At 28.7% G+C, this 21,608-nt stretch overlaps 1 protein-coding gene across 6 annotated transcripts in view; it reads left to right on the forward strand.

Annotated features, from left to right (window-relative positions):
• Positions 1 to 21,608, forward strand: part of LOC127280959 (muscle calcium channel subunit alpha-1) — a 50,618-nt gene that overhangs the window by 790 nt on the left and 28,220 nt on the right. For 5 of the 6 annotated variants that reach the window (XM_051304394.1, XM_051304402.1, XM_051304423.1 and 2 more), the window contains exons 3-10: positions 687 to 788; positions 11,840 to 12,316; positions 13,123 to 13,228; positions 16,367 to 16,506; positions 18,795 to 18,901; positions 19,852 to 20,004; positions 21,026 to 21,222; positions 21,486 to 21,589. In XM_051304394.1, the coding sequence (XP_051160351.1) occupies positions 12,000 to 12,316; positions 13,123 to 13,228; positions 16,367 to 16,506; positions 18,795 to 18,901; positions 19,852 to 20,004; positions 21,026 to 21,222; positions 21,486 to 21,589 (1,124 nt within the window). In that variant the 5' untranslated portion in view covers positions 687 to 788; positions 11,840 to 11,999. Of the gene's footprint in view, positions 1 to 686; positions 789 to 1,259; positions 2,227 to 11,839; positions 12,317 to 13,122; positions 13,229 to 16,366; positions 16,507 to 18,794; positions 18,902 to 19,851; positions 20,005 to 21,025; positions 21,223 to 21,485; positions 21,590 to 21,608 lie in introns of those variants that run through there. The other variant, XM_051304412.1, reaches the window with a different exon arrangement.

Here is a 21,608-nt window from a genome sequence, read left to right on the forward strand (position 1 = left end):
GTAATTTTACTATTATTTGTCATAGTTACCAAAAACGTGGATATTTTACATAAATTGTATTTTATGTAGCTTTCAGATTAATTGTTTTTTTTTACTTTTAAGATTATTTACTTATTGTCTATGAATATAAAAATTAAGACTTTTCAATTATGCATAATTAAATTAATTAATTAATTTTTCACTTATTTAAATATCTTTATTTTATGGGAATAATTTATTTTATAATAATCACATAATAATATTTTATACATTTTTTAGTAAAATATCATAGTTTTAGGAATATTTCTGTGAATAATGTATTTTCTGAAAATTCATTTTACTTTAAAATTTTATTCAGTTTTTGTCAGTGTCGCATTGTTAATCACGCCGGTTGCACTTTTCTTTTCAAGTAGTAACGTGCTTTACGCGTCAGCCATTTCATTGTATATAAACTTAGTCTAGTTCTATATAACTGAATACATTTGACTGTCTAATTTTTGAAAATTATCCCATATATCAAATATTTTGAAAATACATTTTTCAACGTTTTTAAATGATTTTCTAAATCTATAATATTTAAAAAATATGATTTGATTTATTTTTATTATTCAAATTAAATGATTTATTAAAGAAATTAATTAATGTTTAATTATTATTTAAAATGAACTAAATATTGTCAATTTGGATTGATGAGAATTCTTTTTTAGGTGAAATATCAATTCGGTTGAGAGGCAATTTGGACCACCGCATCATCATCATCATCATTATTGTTCTTTTTCCATTACTTCACTTCATGCTAAAAAATTTCGGTAAGTCTTGATGAAATTTTTCAGTTGTAATTTTCGTTCATAAGAAATCCATTATCTAAAGAGTTTTTGTTTTCATGCTCTTGAATTCAACCCCTTGTAAAAGTAGGCGACAAATCCATGTTTTGTAGCCCATTTTCTGACGCATCACCCCTTCCCACCTCTTTTATTTTAATCGAATCTAATGTTATTTCTTGGATTTTGTCTATAGGACAATTGTTATAAATTCATTTATTCAACCCTCTTATGTACACACGTGCCTTTTTTTCGTGGCGCAAGTGCATTTGTCGAATAGGATAGATAGGTTTGGAAGGTTGAGTCGTCCTCTTCTTTTCCCTAGCTCGGTGTGCGCTCAGCAAAAGCTTTCTCCATTGCGGGTGGGGGTGGGCGCCACGACGCCAGGCGTCGCTGTCGTAGAACCGGCGGATAACGATAGTGGGGGCAAATAGGTTCTGGCGTGGTGCGTTGCTGCTGGTGCCCAGAGTACGATTTTACACCACCCGATTCGCGCTGAGTCTGCCTAGAGAGTCCAAGGGGGTGGAAAAAACAAGAAATATATAGAAGACAAGGAAAAAGTAAAAAAAAAAAAAAAAAAAACGATAAGGAAAAGAAAGTCAATTTTCTATTAGTCGTTTCTCAAACTAGTGTGATAAACTATACGTGATTTTGAGTTGAAAAAGATATATATAGTTTTATTTCACAAGCATATTCGGCTACGCTTTTCATCCCTTGGGTTGGCGAAAGGGTGGCGCTCGAATTATATATACTATATATCGAAAGCCGAAAGCTTGAACTCGCAGTGCATTTGAGAGTTGAGGGCGATAGTCCCGAGTCGGGAAAATTGATCCTGCTTTGCGTCGTGTGCTCGTCGACGTTCGTTATAGTGTATATAAAGAGGAAGAGAGAGAGAGAGAGAGAAAGAGTGGGAATTCCTCACCCCGGGAAACAAATCGTTGATCCATTATTATTATTATTATTATTGTTGATTTTTACTTGTTCCGGTTATGAAATGGAAAAAATGCCCGTTTTTAATTGCTCCGCGGCTCCGTGCGTGTGAAAAGCACCAGGAACACGATAAAAGAATATAAATAAGCAAACGCACCCAGATATCTATTTATAAGTTTATAGTGAGCATATAGGCGAGGAATTAGTGCGAGAAGAGGAAGCGACCAGGCGCGAGACTTGCTGGCGTGTGAGAAAAATATTGTGTGTGAGTTTGTTCCGAAAGACGAGACCAGTCCGAAAAAACACCCCCTCTTTACCCCTTTTATATCTATATATATTTTATTGAATTCATTTCACTGTGTGGCTCATTCAGTTTTTCAACCCCTTTCGGCTCTATCGTGACTAGTGAGTGCCTATAAAGTGCAATACGAACGGATATGACGAGCGGATCCGCCCGGTTCACGTGATATCTTCTTCACTTTACTTTTAAGATGTGGTGAGTTGAAAGTTCAACGTCTTCTCAATTTTTAGGGCATTGCTCACTCGGCAATGTTGATTCCAAGTTTCTCATTTACCAAAACGAATTTTCCCCTTATTTGAAATTTCTTTTTTTTCTTCTTTCACTTCTAGAAATTCATATATATTTTTTTTATTAAGAGGTGGAAATTTGTTTAGGGAAAATATATTTTTTGTAGCAATTTCATATAAAAATTGAGTTTTATATATAAGGCAAATTAAAAAGTGGTTTTTAAATGAAAAGTACATACTTAATTAAATAACGTGTTATTTTAAATTAAACAAAAATATTTCAATTAAAAAAGCAATGGTTATAAAGTAAAATAATAAAAGTAAATAAAAACAAAATTACATTCTCTATATATAGGGAAACAGTGATTGAGTTGTAAAAATAACGTAGAGGAGATGAAGTAATTTGTAAATATTTTTTTTCTCATTTTCGAAAATTGTGTTTATTCAATAACCTTTTGTTTCGCAAGAAGTTAAACGTGTAAAATAAGAGTTTGGGAACAGGTGAATATTTTTAGACATTGTTTTTCGAGGATCGACATTGTAACATTATTCTACTTATTTCGGAACGGCTGACACAACTGATGTAGTTACTATGTATAGTTCAGAGCAGAGTCCGTTCACCCTTGAAAAGGCTATATGGCGTGATACGTCAAGTGGAGCGCAATTTCTATTTCATTGGTTTTACGCTCTAATTTTTTAAAGTTGTCATCTTCGAAAGGGAGAAATTCTTTTCTGTTTTCAATTAATTGAAATGAAAATTAAACTTTGATCGGTTTACATTTGAAAAACGTTAAATTAATTGTGACACCTTTCTGATAAATATATCTGACAAATTTTCGTTTTAAACATAACTGTTTAAAAACCTTAGAAGTTGAGAAATGTCAATTTTTCATTTATTATTAAATATTTTTTAAAAATAATTTCACAAAATGAACAAAAATGACATTTATTTTGATTGGAACAGTGTGTATTGTTGTACTATTTTTAAAAGAGAATACAATTAAATTCATTATTTATTTCTATAATAATATATACTTTGATTTTAATTAATTGAAATGCTAACAATGTTATATAGCGTTAGAAAAGAGTAAAATTTTATTCAATTGATATCTTCCACCTTAACGCAGAATTAAAGTATTGTAAATAATAAAGTTTGAAACGACAATATAGGAATAGAAAGAGGAACGTTCAATAGGGGTTGTTTCAATATTAGGTAAAAATATTTTTTAAGTTGTCTCCTTCCCCTATATAAGCATTAGTAATATTTTTGTTCAACCCCTTTCCCTCTTCAATCTTATATCTCATGTCAGAATACTTTCTCCATCCACTCTCCATATTCAGTAGTAAAAGACATTAACAGTCAGACAAAGCTATTTCAAATACTTGCGAATTTAGTGAGTGTCATTTAGATAGAAGATTTCAAAGGTCTTGTAATTTTGATATTAGTAGCAAAAATCCGTTTCAGTCAGACTTGTGAATTTTGTATTAGTATAGTTCCAAGACGACGTTTTGAATTTTTCGTAATTTTAGTATCAGTTTTAAAACCAGCTGACAACTCCGTTAAAAATTTTTATTTATTTTTAACTATTTCGGTTTATTTAAAATTATGAAAGATTTATTGTTGAATAATTTGATAGGGTTTTAAGGATTATTGTATATATAGATAAAATTTTTAGATTGCATTATAGGTATACGTTATCTTATTGCAATAAAACGACAGTTACTTTCATGGGGTGTGGTCTTGAGATAAATGGGTCAATCTCATTAGGTCTCATTCGCTTTTGATCTCTTGAAACCATTTTTCCCCAAGCTCCTTTTTCCATTTCGCACACACATGTGCCCATCTTTTTCGCACGCGGGTACATGGCAGCTTATCGAGAGAAATATTCTCCTTCAAGTTTCTGTGCGCGAGTGCCGCATTAAAGCGCACATTGCCTGTTTAGAAATTTATAGCAACTCATAAATCTGACTGAGAAATAAATCGTTTTCTATTACATTTTTAATATATAAACTTAACATTGAAACTGTGTCTGCATAAAATTGAATTGTAATTATTATTTTTTTTTATTTTTTCTGCGGTTTACGTATCTCAGAAGAGTATAAAATATTCGCAGCTTGTTATACTGATTTTTATTTTGATAAAAAAAAGTTTCCCCACTTTCTAAAATAATAATCCATAAATTTCTCTGATGAATTTCGTTATTTTTTCCATGGAGTTAAATTTGTAATGAACAGATATAGTTATTGGAGCATATATGAGAATTCAAGTCATTTAACAGAATTTACGTTTGATTGAATTTTCATTTAGCCGAATTGTTAAATGTCAGAATTTCTATTTCAATAAATTTTCATTTGGCTGAACAAAGAGGTATTACTACTAATTTAAAAAGAAACTTATTTATTGTTGTTATATATTATTTGTTTGGTCAAATGGCAATTCGGTAAAATGAAATTTTTATGAGAAGCAAATTCGATTAAAGGTAGTAAATTTCTATGAAATTAATATTTTGTCAAATAATATTTGTGTAATTTATTTGTAGTATGGAAAATTATCTTTTATGTATATAAAGAAGTTTTATTTATGTCAAAGTTGAATTGAATAAAAGTTTTGTTTATATATAGGAAGGACATTTCACTTATTAGGTTTACTCATGGTAAAAATTGAATTTTCTTGAAAGATTTATTGTTGAAAGGTTTCAAAAAATTTGTCGATTCTGATGACTATATATATTTATGAAAACAAATGAATTAGTGAACGACCTACTTTTCGTGTCCTACTAAAATTTGTAGATTTGAGAAAGCAGCGACAGTTTATAGTAGTAGTTAACGACGGAAAATAGCGGGTCGCGTTGGTTCAGTCGAATGTCTTATGGCATTTTGCCAATGTAAAGTCTTTTTAGTTTTGTAATGAAAGATACCAGACGACAATGTATGCTTGCACATTTACACGCACATTCCGTAACACGCATTGACTTCAGACAGTGCATAGTTCTGCTTTAAGAGCATCTAGGCATGATAGGTACTATACGAGGGGTACACTTTTACTTGGGAAAGATGATGTAAACACGCGATATTGGCATTTATAAAGAGGAACAAGGATAGTAATTATATGAGGATCGAAAGATATTGTCCAATTATAAATTGTATTCAAAATTTTAATGGCAATTAATTGTATTTTGAAGCCATGTTTTGTAATTTGCAAAATTCATCTTTTTTAAATTTGACAAAATAACTAATATTGTGGTTGTTAATTAATTCGCTTTTATTATTTTTAACGTATATTAAATACATTTTCTTAGAATTCGGTGCATTGCTTTTTTTCATATTTTTTAAAAAAGAATGAAAAAATATTTTTCTTTATTTACTTGGAGATATCATGTTTTAAAAGTCTAAATGTTTTTGAGTTAAAATTCTAATTAGTGTCAGGCATGACATAATATTTTCAAAAAACTTTATGTTAAAATAGACGGAAATTTGTTAACCATTATTAAAAAGGAATAATGATAAAAATCTTCTTATTATAAATATCAAGATCTATATAAATGGGGTTTCTGAATTAACGATTTTTCTTTATTTCTATATATATAAATATTCATAAAATAGAATAGAACAGTGAAGAAAAATACTTTTATAATTTTTAGATATTACTAAATACAACAAGGCTGATTTTATATTCAGAAATAAAATTTAAAGGTGATACGAAAAATTTTTTAATCTACTTATTGGTAAAAAAAATGTACTGCATTGTTCAATATAAGAAAATGACTGATAAAAAGTTTTTTTTTCTATTTTCAACATTTTCCAAGCATTGTCATTTACAAGGTATTATAGAATGACAGTTGGAAATTATTTTGTCAAAGTAAAAACTACAATGGATATATATATTTATAACTTTGCTGTCACTTTTAGAGACATGACAAATGGAAATTATATATAGTGTATATAGTTTATATCAATCGGTATTTTCCACTACTTAGCCTTGGTTTTCTTAAAGTAAATCGATCGTCTCTCGCATTTCTTAAAAATAGGTCACTGTAAGATTTAGTTCACTTATCATTTTCCAGTGAAACTAAGGAAATCATTGCACCGAATAGAGTGTCATATAATATTGATTTTTTGAACCCTTACGCTAACATATATCCACGCTATACACATTATTATCGGCAGCTTATCTTTAGATCCACATAGGAAAAAGAGAGAAAACGATTAGTTGGTGGTTTGCTCATCGTGTGACACGTAAAATAAATGAAGAGGGTTTCACTCTTATCACACATATATATATATATATACTTTCTATTTAAATAGTTGCTTGTATTCTACCTTCATTATTTTTTAATTTCAAATCGATATTTTATAATGATTTCCATTATGTATGTTGCTTTTATTAGTGAATTATTTTTTCAAGCTGAAAGATATACTAGTAAACAAAACAAAGTATATTTTCTGATTGATGCTGTAATAGTAGAGCATGAAATCGCGTATTGTATATATATATATATATATATATATATATATATATATATATATATATAGTTCGCTTTCAAAAGCTACGATAACAAAAAAAGTTTCTTTAGGAAGAAATCCGTATGTTTGCCAATTAAGAAAATTTCTAAGAATAAGCATTCAAATAAAATAATTTTGTTGCCCTTTATAAAAATTCGCTCGAAGAAATACCTAAAGAATGTTTTTACTAAACCGATACAATTGCAAACAATAATATGCCTTAATTGAAAAATTTGATATAAAATTTGTAGACAAACGATTTTTATACCTCGATTAAGTATTTTTTTCTCAAAATGTTTTCACAGAAAAAACGCCGACACTGTAATTAGATTTAAAATTCACAAAAGCTTTTTTTTTTATATCAATTTTTACCCTTTTTTAAAAAAAACGACAGGAGATTCAATTATTTATGACTGAAAAACTCCTTTTTTCTTCTTTATACCGTAGGTACATAGTTTTTCTCTTAAAGCAGAGTAATTGAATGTCCTTTTTCCACATATATTTTAATTTTCTTTCAGAGAATTTTCGTCACTTTTGATATCTTTCATTTTCATTGTGAAAATATAACAACAGAGCGCGATGTGAATTGATGATATTTGTCATTATGTTTAATCACGTAGAAGCGTCTGACAAATATGCGATATTTTCATTACTGAACTCCCATTTCAATATTTTCAAAACAAAATGCACATATTTTGAACGTTTTATAACGCTTAAAAATAGAATCTACTTTTTGTTTCAAATTATTTGAATGGTCTGTGAGTGTGTATTTAAATCGTTATCGTTACTCATTGGAATTCGCTATATCACTTTGATCTTAAGTCAAATCATTCGAAAGCAAATATATACACTAAAAGTGAATAGATGCAGTGAATTGTTATCTCATGAATTTCTGTGTCAAGTGAATCTGGCAAGACCATTATACCAACTATGCACTAACACCCTGGTGTAGAGACTGAATGAAAAATACCCGATAAAAAAAAGAGTATATACATATATAACAATGGTCCTGAAAGTGTGAATCATTTATTTTCCTCGACAACATTTGTTTATCTCGTTTTCTTCTGGTTCACTACATTTATTACTATACATTTAAATGGACAAATAATTCTAGTGAATGTACTCTTTCACCGTAAAATTTTATTGTCATTTATAATATGTATATGTGTAGAAAAAAGTACGATCTAGATCAAGTTCTTTTAAAATGATTCAAAATTCAAAGATGCTAACGTGGACTTGTTGATAAAAAAAAAATAATGCAATCCGTTTTATAGCAGAATTATGGGCTCTTGTTTCAACAGAAACTACATAAGAAAATGCTTTAAAAAGTGACGGATTTATATTTCTTGAACTTTGAATGATTTTAAAATTGATGGCAAATTATATTTGTAATAATAACACAAATATCAATCTTCTTTGATTTTGCATTAGAAAAAAATGTCATTTTGATGCAATCGCAACGTGATATATAAAATAGTTAAAAACGAAAAATATTTTACTGTTTTCTTCTCGTAAAATCTCTATTTTCTGTGTATGTTTTTCAAGTTGAAATTGCCTTTATAAATATAGTCATTGCGGCGGGAGAAGAAAATCGTGTGAAACTCCTTTGAAAAATATGGCGTTTACCCTCTTTTGAAAAAAAACTCAGTTCATTTGAAATTGGCATTTGAGACGAGCAGTGAGCCCATTGTTCTCTTTCTATTTGTTCCTTCAACAATGTTCATTCGATTTTTTCTTTCTAGTCGTTTGCCTCCACAGGAACGTGTCGTGCTTTTCATTTCTCGGGAATCCGACTATTCCAAAGTAGGTCACTGGTTTGGGGACAACCATTATCTTTCCTGATGCTTGCAAAACTATTTATGAGACGGAAATATATTTACAAGAAAGTGTCTTTCTAACTTTCGTTGCTTTTCGAGCATTTTTCAAATCTTTTCGACTCATTTTCACTATCTTAATGTATACACGAATAATAAAGACAATTTCACACCACAAAGATTAGAAAAATAATAGTAAAATAATTTTTTATTCTATAAAATAATAGTCTTATTGTTTTTATATAATTAATTTTTACTCATAAACACAGATATGATCGACTTTTTTTAAAATTTTCCAAGGGCAACGTTAAGGAAGTTTATTTGTAATATTGTGTCCTTGTCTTCTGAGCACTGGAAAATTTAGCCTCTACTTGTATCATATTGAAGTCAGATATATTGGTACATTAGAGTATTAAACTCATCACTTATTTCTTACCTTTCAGGGTACTTCTATTCGAGGGCTTATTGTACATATTTCATGACCTTATATTTCCTTTTCGAGAGTCTCTGACCTTATTGCTTCATAAGCAATTATTATAAGCATCATTTTATTCAAAAATAATTTAAAAATTGTGTGGAAATGAGAATGGAAAGGTATTTAAATTGAAATCTGCCTGCAGGTGTAATGACCGGAGAGTTAGTGACGTATTTCAAGTCAAGTTCCGAACTTGTGGAAAGTTGATTCACAAATGACTTCCTTCATTTTATATCTCATTCCGAATCTAGTTTTCTATTCGAGCTCTCTCATACTGTATAATTTCATTGATTCGGAAATATTCTTCTCTCTCGTCGGTTTGATAAATTAGTTTTTACTTTTATTTAAATAATATATATTTTTTAAATATTTCATACATTCCTTAAAATTAAAATGCAATTCGTTTGTTACTGAAATGTAAATCTCTAAAATTCTTTAGGTTTTTATTTTCGAAACAGAGACTCACAAACATTATATATATTTACAGACCAATATGAGTCACAGACAAAAATTTAAAAGATGTAAAAATTTTCCATCAAACGCATGATTTTGGAAATGATCCAATATTATTATTTTTTGTGTAAGAAATATTATATATGTCGGTTCCTTTTTTTCACATTTCCCAACATAAAAATAATGATTTTATATGGCTGCAAATAAACATAATGTTGTATTACAATTTCATGGAATATTAATAATAATAATAATAATTTAACATTACTTTCTCTTTCCTTGAGAATATAAGTTTAATATTCTTTATTTTTTAGGAAAACTTTTATAAACCTTTTTTTTAAAACGAAGGTTTATTCTTTTTTCTTATGAGAGATGAGAGAGAGAGAGAGAGTTTTACTAGAATTTAGGTTCACTAAATATAGCAGACCTCCACTATGAAGTCCCAGGTCGCCCGAACGGAACGACGAGAGGCAACTACTTTCGTTTGACTCGATCCAAAAACAATCTTCAGTACATAGGTTGACACTTGCATTGTTTAGTCTATTATCAAGACAATAGATTGTCAAAAAAGAAAAAAAGTTTGTTTGTTTATATTTATATTTGTTTCAATGAAATTCTGTCGATCAATTTTCAGATAAATTAAGAAATTTTTTTCACTTTTATTTTATATATAAAAAAAAGAACTAAACGTATTAAAAATTTATTGATGTTTATTTTTAAATAAAATGAAAAAGAGCACAGATTGCACAAGGGGAGACAATAGTCTTCCCTTTTATTGCGTTCGTACAATACTTATTTTCATAAAAATAATAATACAATCGATTTGTTGTCATATGAGGGAAATATTCATTTGTACGACTTGGAAAAAAATGTAGGATTCAAAAATCGAGTGTAAAAATAAAAAGAGACAAAAATGAAATATTACATTTTCTAAACAATAAATATTAATATAACAAATCTGATTATGACAATAATAGTAATAATAATGAAAATATTCATTAGGCCAATAATAAATAAATGTTTTTTTTATCACATTCTCGTAATTTTTACTAATATATATTTTTATTGATATACGTGGGAAAAGGCACATTTGCTTCCTAGGGTTCTGAGGATATGGATAAGAGAACTATAAATTGATACAGATCAGGATTTATGGTATAGCTATATGCATTTTCAGTATACGTATACAACTATTGCTTTCAGTGGACTTTTATTCATACAAATAGAATTGAATTAAATTTGTGCTTTCGAAGCAATTTTTCATTAAAAAAGATAAAAATTGCAAATATTGACAGAAAAAAATATTTTATATACATTTGTCAAATTACAAAATGGTATAAATTTATGATAATAAATGGTATTATTTATTTATAAATAATTTTTTAGGTAGGAAGTTTTATATACCTACTGAAATAAAAATAAGGTCAATATTTTATTTCGACTCGATCAAACTTCTATATCCTCGGCCTTTTCACACTCACCCCTCATTTATATATATATATATATATATATATATATATATATATATATATACTCTAAGTATTTCTTCAAAAATGTATAATATTGCCTGAGAGAATAATCAATAAAATGGTTCTCGATGAGCTGCTCATCTTGACTTCACACTGCAAGCTAACTATCGAGTTAATAATTACATTTTTCTGATTAAAAAATGCTCTTCTTATTGTATATTACATATATCACTTGAAGATTGAATTTTCGAGATTTCAGATCAAGAATTCTGTACATATTATATTTGAGAATTATTAGCATAAATTATTTTGAAAATATTGTTCCAAATGGTTATAGTGCGAATAGATTGTAAAAAAAAAGTTTAACAATTTAAAGTTGGCAACATTTAAAACGACTCATTTATAACTTTGTACGCGTGATTAGTTTTCGGAAAATAGTTAGAGACGGTTCGCGAAACTAATTTATTGTAATTGCAATAACAAAGTGGGTGATACATATTAGATTTTCTCTCTCTCTAACAACTCAAAGCGGTAATTACTTTGCCATCCACTAGTGACTCACTTCTTGTGTGAATATACCTCTTTTCGTATTTTTATAACCAACACTAATACCAATTTATAGCTAAGTAATAAAGTCATCGTCACAGAGTCGCCAGAATTGTATTCGTTAGTTAAAGCTCGACAAATCCTTTCATTACTTTTTTTACACGAGTCGCACCAATTGAAATATTTTTAGCTAATTCCCTTCACGAGATCTATAAATATTTAAAAAAAAAAAAAAAAAAAAAACTTGCCTTTGCTATACTTTAAGAGAATTGAGAAAATAATTAAATAGTAATTTTGAATTGTCTATTTTTTGTTTTTCAGCTCGCAGAGGAATCCCAAGAGGATAACCGGGCCGTAGCATGCGGATCAATTGCGGGAAGGAAGTCTTTTTGACTCCACGTCGATCATTGGCCGAAAATCGGCGTCAATCGTCGAGGAGCCGCAAGCGATCTAGAAGAACGGAGTTCGACACTAGCGACCGATGAGCACGGGGGATGGCGGCTCAGCGTTGGGCCCTTTACAAGGAGGGGCCCAGCCCACGGCCGCGACCCCCTCCACTGCCACCTCTCCACTTCAGCAATCACAACAAGTTGCACAATCGGGAGCCAATGTTTCACAAACGGGACCCGGAGCCGGAGCCGCGAGTGTGGCTGGTCAGGCCGCAGTCAAAGCTTCGGCTCCGAAACGTCCGGCTCGTCGTGGTGGCAAAGCAGCCTCCGACAGGCCCGTCAGGGCCCTCTTCTTTCTCACTTTAAAAAACCCCCTTCGAAAAATGTGCATTGACGTCGTCGAGTGGAAGTATCCTTTTTCAATCAGAATTTCATTCGCATACTTTAATCTCATTTTGTGCGCATCAACTTTCATGCATATTTTTGGTTAACGTCAAAATCACATCTCATCAATTTTTAGTTCGACTTTTCCTTTCGAAATAACGCACTGCGAGGGGTTTGAAACTGCTCGTCAATCCAATATAGTGAATCATCATCCCACGAAATGTATTTATGTGAGAAAAGTTTAAATCGCCAATTGCGCCAACGTTCAATTTTCAACCTTTTTCCTCTCAACCAGATAGGATTCCCTTTGAAGTAATCTAACACGATTCATCCGCAAATGGGGTGAACTTGAATATTTTTTAATGTTCATTTTGTCATTCTTTTTACCCTAAACTAAAAGAGAAAAAATTGTACTAAAATTTTTTTTCCTCATCAATGAGTTGACAATAAATTTTTTTATTTTTTGACGGAAGAATGAAAGTAAAAATTTCATTATATGTAATTTAATTTATTTTTATTCTAATTCATTTTGTAATGGATTTTATTTTCAACTTCCTGTTTTAATTTTTTTCATTGAAAGAACTTTTATGATTGCTTTATTGTGGATTTTTATTTTTATTCTGACGAGCACTATAATTTTTTTTTGTTCCTCGTTTATGAGAAATGATATTTTTACGATCCTTGATATTTACACTTTCATTGTATTGCGCGGGTTGTTATACTGGCTCTCTGGCTGACCAAAACCACAGATATCTACTTGCGGCACTCTCGAGCTCTATATACTTTCATTCTTTAATTCAATATCTTCCTTAATACAGTTTTATTATTTAGACCGTTCGAATGGCTTATTCTGATGACGATTTTTGCGAATTGTGTGGCTCTAGCTGTTTACACTCCATATCCTTATGGCGATTCCAATGCGACCAATTTCTATTTGGTAAGTTTTTACTTTTCTTCTCATTATATAATAATATTTAAATGAATTTAGGTCAAATAAATATTAAGCCATTTGAAATTACAAGAAAAACTATTATGTAAGATTTAATTAAACCCTTTGTAAAAATTACCTTCTGGAAAATGCTTACATAATACTTGAAAGACCCTTTTTTGAATTGAGTTGTTTTTGAAATATTACGAAATCGTTGAAATATCTTGAGCGATTGTATACAGAAAGAATAATTACATATAATATATACATATATACATAATATATACATATACATATAATACTTTTGTATGATCTTATTCATATATTTGTTGATTGGATGATTTATTTTTGTCAATCCGCAAGGAAGTGTGAACTCTTCAGGCGTGAAATTGAATTAAAGTGAGAGTATAATTTCTGAGCATCTTCCTGAACGAGTAATTTTCTTGGTTTCTCATTTACGTTGCTTGATTGCTTTGTGAACTGTCCTGTCCCCAGTTATATTTTCTATGCAAACTATCTAGAATGCCTAGGAATTTCCAGGACTGTGCTTTGCATTAAGATCAAGGAAAATGAACATTTTCTATTTCATTAAAGTTCTGGATACGAGATATAGATCTATATATATAGAAATGGAAAATTAAGTTCAGAATCAGAAGACTGCATTTTACATTGAAATCAGCATGCTTGTATTTCAATAAATATACTCAGTGTGAATTTGCATACTATATATAACCAATTTGTTATGATTTCAAACTTTTCTCAATCATTTTTTTTTTCAAAAAGTAATTCTTGATTAGTAATGAATATTTTGAACCTCCGTTATAATCAATGATTAATTAATACAGAGTTGTTAATTATAAATCCATCTAAATGCAGTTATACTCGAGTTGATGAAATAATGAACCATTGTTAAACAATAAAACGCATGTTAAATTGAATTGATTAATCGATCCATTTAAAGTGACTTAATATAAAATTAAGTGTATATGTCCTGCAAATATAGTGCGACAATATCAACACATCGTGAATTTACAGAGACTTTGCCTTAAAACTACATAAAATTAATGATCTAAAAGCTTCATATGCTAGCTCATGAATAGCAAGCAGCAAAGTAACTCGCATTCTAGCGAGAAATAAGTATTATAGTTCCAAAGGGAATACATATATATAGAACTTGTGTGCTTTTCACAAAAGGAAATGAAAGACAGTGCGCGGCAGTCATTTATATTCGTCTTTTTTTTTGTTCCTATCATCTCGAGTATCATATAAAAGTACACCATTAAGGGAGTCTAGATCCACAATTTCCGTTCATCAAGGCATGAAGCAATATTGATTTCAAAGCCAGAAGGAGTAGGTGGTTCGACTTGTTCTAGCCGAAAGTTCAATAATTGTTCAATCTTCCCTTGAGTAAGTTGCACCCTACTGTGATCGAGTGCCACAATCTACAACACATGCTACATGTTCAACTATATAGATGAACATGTTATAGATATAACTTTTGTTCACGTCAGTTCTCATATGAGAGCTAGTGCACTATATTCGTCTCACGTTGCTGAACAAGCCAACAAATATATATAAAAAAGGCTTGGTTTCAACATACAATTCATAAGTTGTTTCTATATTGCCATTGATATAAACTGCGTATTGTATTTAGTATGGAGTTTCTCATCTTGATAGAAAACCAATAATTCAATTTCAAAAATCCAATATGGCAACTCGAGTGTTTAACTGGTTCAACTGTATGTTAACTACTAGTGCAACTTTCTGTATTGTTTTCTATCATTTTCGTCACATGAATAGAAAAATACGGAAAATAAAGTTGCGCTAATGTCACAAATTTTTTGACTAGAATAGATATACCAACTGTTGAATTCGGACAGTCGTAGGCTAACTTTGTTGCAAACTCTCTTTTCACAAAAGAAAATATATTATATTGTTTACGAGATTTTTGTTTTTTGAGCCCATCAAAAAAAATTGTTTCTAAAGTTACATAATTATTTTTTTAGTTATAAAAGTTTTTAAAAATATTATTCTCGAACAAATTATTAAAATGAATCTAGCGGTAATATAGATAATGAACAAAGTTTAAAGAGTCGAGTCAAATTCAAACATTAAATTTAATTAACTTTGATAAAACAGAACTTTCAGCTCATTTAAAATTTGTAGATTTATTAATTTCGATAATAATCTTCTTTCATTAAGGTTTCAGAGTGGTTCTCCTCTACTGCATAAAATATTCGGTTGTTAATACTGTTAATAATGTGCAATAAAAGAAAATATAGTTTTTTTTATTTATATTGCAGATATCAAACCACACAAATGTATTGAAATGGAATGCTGAGGTGGTTAAAGGTTACTTAGAGACTTCCGGTTTTTTACTTCTCTTCATTTTATTCTATTCTACAATCCCTCGTCTATTTTTACATTCACCCTTATGTTTTTCTTGGCCTTTTCACAAATTCACCTCACTGACGAAGAAATATACATCAAGTGAAATTCGTTTCGTTCTAATATAATAGTTTCTATAATAATCTTTCTTATAAATATTTTTCAAATTATTATACATTTTTTATTGATTAATTTTTTATTATATTTACTTATTCGATGTGTGACCCTTGGGGGGTTTTTACATTTTCTCTCTGAATGATGATTATTATTAATGTAGGAGATGAAAAATATTGTTACCTCTCCCGAAAAATTGATTGATCGGAAAAATTTGCTGATATCGAAATTGACATAAATTATATTGATCTCATCAAACTCCTAGAACTGAACGAAAACAGTTGACTGATTCTGTCTAGTACATTATGAAACAATGTTATTAATAATCTATTTAACAATACTCGATTGAAGTCAAAACGTTTTCCATAAATTGCCACCTGATCATTTAATGTGATACGATTCACTGGTGTTTAATGAAATACAAGGTAATTTCTGTGAGAAACACTTTCAATGTCTCGAGAATTACTTCCATATAATGTGAGCTGATTAGACAATTCCAATAAATTTTTCATCTTACTCCAAAAAAGAGTAATTAATAAATAGTTTGATAATAAAACGAAAACTAAATTATTGTTTACCTCTTGTATTGTTCCTGAGAGTTTAAAAATTTAATATAATATCATATCTGATTTATGTATGTTTCAGGAAAAAATCGAGTATGTTTTTCTAGTAATTTTCACAGTCGAATGCATGATGAAAATTATAGCTTACGGATTCGTAGCTCATCCAGGCGCTTATCTGCGCAACGGATGGAATTTGCTGGACTTTACGATAGTTGTTATCGGGTAAGTTTTACTTGAAAAGTTTGATTTAATTCTTTCTCTTTTAAACTCAAAAAGTTAAAGCTCAGAGTAAATAACCCGAGTGTAGGACTCATTACGAACAAATTAATTATTTCGTTAACTAATACATTTTTCATAACGTAATGTAATCATAGAAAAGTCATAATAAAATTAGTTTTTGGAATACTTTGTAATAATTGAAAATATATCTGAAAAAATAATTATAAAAGAAAAATTTGTTAAAAAATTGTTTTCCTCAAAGAAATGTATGTTTTTATAATTGTGTCCAGAAATTCGCCAAGTAAATTTTATTAGAGACTGTTTCTAGTTTCCTTTGAAGATATATTTCTATTACTTGACGTACATACATAATAGACGCGGATTTCAGACACAAGTACCTTTGTATTTCAGGAAATTGTACCCTAATAAATATATAGCACTTGTACAAATAGATTCGAAATATGCAAATAGCTTTCCAATCAGAATTTGAACATTGAAGCGCTTCTTGATTTATTCTGTAGAATTCTCTTTAACAAGGACGTTTTATCTTAATTAAAACATTGTATTAAAATTACCCGATCAAAATAAAGATGGATGAATTAGCGGTATTAATCAGGCTGTACCAACAATTTATTCCATAATAATAACTATTTTTTAACTTAATTATTAGTTGAAATTCAGTAAAAATTATATCATTCAAAAATTTGTTTAACTAGAAACAATAATAATAAAACGTATTATTTCTTCAATGTATATTTTGTTTGTATTATACTTTTTGCTCGCAAAACTTTTAATTACAATATCTCTATTTCAAAAACTTTTAACAAAACCTTTTTTCACTTTAAAAATTTATTTATCTTTTATTTTAGAGAGATGTTAAGTTATTTTTTTTCTTTTTTTTTTAATAAAAGTTTTATCCCACGCACTTAACTTATACAGGCCTTGGGAGAGGAAAATGAGTAAATTTGATAGAATATTATGGTGAAGATTGACAAGGTTGGTAAAATTGTCTACATAGTAAAAATGTAACATATTTTACTAGGTACTATACATATATATTATAAACGAGGAGAAATGTCATGAGAATATTTTTCACCCTTAAGAGCTAAAGCAAAATGACTCCGAATGCGCAGTCGCAATTTTTACCTTTAACTTAGTCTTTTCTCTTTATTTCTTTTGCCTGCGCTATATGGAGAGAAGCTGGGGAGTTTTCTCTTTCTCTATCATTCTTTTCGTATACCTTCTCTTTTTTCTCTTTTTCATTTAAAGTCTTGTGTTTCTTTTTTCCATTTAATTCGTATTTTTATTCTATTGGGATCTGTCGACCTACGTTTTCATACCCTATTTCTCTCCTTTAAATAGAGAAGAGAATCAGTATACTTTTTATATCTCATATATACGTTTTTTAAATTAAGTTTGTTTTGTTTTTAGCATTTCGTGATGATAACATGATACTTTAATTGGAAAGTTTGTTGAAAAATATGTTTACTTTGCAATTTAGTTATTATTGAAAATAGTTTTTAAATTCAATCATTATTAGGAATAAATTTATTTTTAATAGATATAAAGGAGGGGAACAGGTGAAATTTCAACCTATCGAAATATTCATCAGTGTTTCGTCTTAATTTTTTTTTAAAATCAAGAAATGGAAAAAATATGTTTTTATAAAAAATTAAGGCAGTTTTTGTAAGATGTTTAATGCGAACTATTTCTTCTTTGGTCTTGTTACAAATGAAATTGTCGACCTACATTTTGTGGTCAGGGGTTCCTTAGGGGGTTGTTGAAATGTTAAATGACCATCTTGCAGTTTGATCGATTACAGGAGCAAGTTTATATTTTGTACGCTTAATGAGACGCAATTTTATATAGAAAAGTTGCCATCCATTAGCGTCAATTATGTAACCTTGATTATTCTCTCCTGTCTATCTCTTGCCACTCCTTAACTTTCTTTTCAATATTTCCTTTATAAACTTTATATTAAACGTTTATGTAATCCGTTATACTCTCAGCTAATTGAAACTAATTTATAAAATTTCTTGATCCGAGAGTAATTTCTCTTTTATTTTTCAATTTAGTTCGACGAATCTTTTTTACCTCTAAATTTTATTTCTTTTATTTTACAAATCTTTCTTAAAAATTGTTTGTCTGAAAATAAAAAAGTAATAATAATTTGTTGCTACAAACTTTCTGGTAAAATTTAAATATTATATTTATATCTATAGTTTATTTTTGTTGTTAAATATTGTCCAACTAATTTTTTAATATGACCTTAATATATTGTTTGTTTGCAGCAACATCAGCACGATCTTAACTGTATTTTTGAAAGAGGGCTTCGATGTCAAGGCGCTGAGGGCTTTTCGAGTGCTTCGGCCTCTGAGGCTAGTGTCAGGTGTTCCTAGTAAGTACTCCATCCAGTTCAAATAGCTTTTGATCCTGTACCTACTTTATTCAGTAAAATGTAAGCGATTCCATCAAGTTGGCTTTACCAGCTTTGAATTTTCCAAGAATCTGTTATTAAAGCTATCATATTCTTCCTATAAAGATTTTTTATCAATAAAAAAATATTGCCATCAATGCTATTTATATACCGAAATGAATAACTAGTTAATATTTACCAAATTTGTATTGAAAAATGCTGAAAATCAAAATTTGAGATTTTTTTTTAAAAACTCATCATATTAAAATCTTTATTTTTAATTTTTGAAAATTTATTTTAGATTCGCAATTAGATAATCTTATAAAATATTTTATAAATAACATGTACATGAAAACAATGTTGACACAAAAGCTTAAATTCTTCCTAATTTTATGGCTTGAAAAAAATGTGTCTCTAAAATAAATTGTTAAGCAAATCTCTCTATAGTTAATGATTGTAGTTGTTTTATTGAGCGGTAAAAATACCTCTATCAAACGTTTTACTATTCGAACTGCAAACTGATCGAAAATACTTCAAGCCTACATACTTATTCTCAAGTTTATGTCTATCATTTCAACAACGAAAGCTTTGCAACAAAACAAGAGTGGTGATTCAAAGGAAATAGCTAACGTGATTCTTTGTCTTGAACATTTCCTACACTCGGCATTTGCACATGTATAGTGTATGCGCGTTAATAATAAAATTGAAAATTCTTGAGAATTTAGAAATAGCCTTTTCTAATATATGCTTTCTTAAATTGATTTTCAAATATTTACCATGTTAAAATTAAATATTGAGAATATTTACCAATGGCGGAAATTCCTTAACAAATTAAAATTTACAGTGTTGAACAATTCTTTTATGTATTTTATTTACAATTGTTATTTATTGAAATTATTATTAATAATACCTATTTCGAATTATTTTTTCAGGTCTTCAGGTCGTCTTGAATTCTATTCTGAGGGCCATGGTACCTCTACTGCATATTGCCCTTTTGGTTCTTTTTGTCATAATTATTTATGCAATTATAGGATTGGAACTTTTCTCAGGAGAAATGCACAAGACTTGTAGAATAAATGGAACTGGTAATTATGTTATAATACAAATAAAATAGTTTATCACAAACTTTTGGTAAATAATCATAAGAAACTTTTTCGACAGTTGATTGACAGTGTAGTTTTTCTTTTATTTAATTAACTATTATACTTTTATAATTACACTTTTTTATTTAATTTATTTCAACTTTTAACAATTCTTCATATAACTTTAGTAAAATAAACATAAACATATTTTTTAAACAAATAATTATAGAAAAAATTATTACTAATTATTATTTGTTAATTGTAAAATTAAGGAAATATTTTTGTACAGTGTGAGCAAAGAAATGAAAAAGAAAAATTTGTAACTGACATTATAGAAAACGATTTCGCATGCAAAATGTGATAACTACAGCATGTTGTGAATTTTATGTAAAGCAATAAGGATCGTAAAATTGTATTGAGGTAATAATAGGTATTGACAATAGACGTATAAAGTATGAGGAACAGTTAAATGTATCGTGCAAGTGTACAGAACTTTTTTGTCCTACATTTGAATGTGATTCATGCAAATCAAATCAAAGATTCTTCAATGCAAAATTAATTTCTAAACTTTTACAAAAAAATTTCCATTAAAATAATATGTAAAATTTAAAAATATTAATTTTATTCTCATGTGGTATTCCTTCAATTTTTATAAAGAAAATTTTTCCTTTGAATGTATGAAATGATTTATTTATCTTTTACTGAAAGAACCTTTTATCATTTAAAGCTTTTGTTTAAAACCTCCACTTTATGCCCATTGAGAAATGAAAGTTCAACTAAAGTTCTTTTATATCTTACTAAATTTTTAAAATGTTATATTTTTAGTTAAATTCGTAATGACTAAATGTGTATATTGTTTATTTAACAAAAAAATTTTTTTATTTAAGACTTAATTAGAAAATCATTTTTATGTTTTCAATTTTAATAGTAATTAAATAACTATTTTATTTATTTGATTAATTATTTAACGAAAAATAAGAGCGATTACTTTGAATAATATAAATTTTTTAAATTTTGCTTTCAGATGAAGAAATGGATGAACCACATCCATGTGGAAAAGGAGGTTTTCAGTGTGAAAATATTGGTGATAATTATTACTGCAGCGATAAATTTTGGGAGGGTCCAAATCATGGAATCACCAACTTTGATAATTTTGGTTTGGCTATGTTGACGGTTTTTCAGTGTATCACCCTCGAGGGATGGACCGACGTGCTTTACGCAGTAAGATTTATATCCAATTACATTCCAATAATTTTAGTAAATTCGGAAACAAAAAGCAATTAACAAGTCTAAATTTGAATGTTAAGAATTTTCAATATATTTAAATTTAATAGTAATTAATTTTTGAGATTTAAATAATTAAATATTTTTATCACTTACTTTATAGAAAAATAAAAAATTTTCGTTTTTTTATCTTTTTTAAAAAATCTAAAATTTAAAATTGTTCAAAAAAATTGAAGAAAATTTCTATTTTTTCTGCTTAGATTCAAGATGCAATGGGAAGTGAATGGCAGTGGATTTATTTTATTTCTATGGTTATACTTGGAGCTTTTTTTGTCATGAATCTAATTCTCGGAGTGTTATCTGGGTAAGTTTGTTTTAATGTT

The sequence above is a fragment of the Leptopilina boulardi genome, unplaced genomic scaffold, assembly GCF_019393585.1.
Source record: "Leptopilina boulardi isolate dan_hultmark-lab unplaced genomic scaffold, ZJU_Lbou_2.1 LbouV2_112, whole genome shotgun sequence".
In the NCBI taxonomy this organism is placed as follows: Eukaryota; Metazoa; Arthropoda; class Insecta; order Hymenoptera; family Figitidae; genus Leptopilina; species Leptopilina boulardi.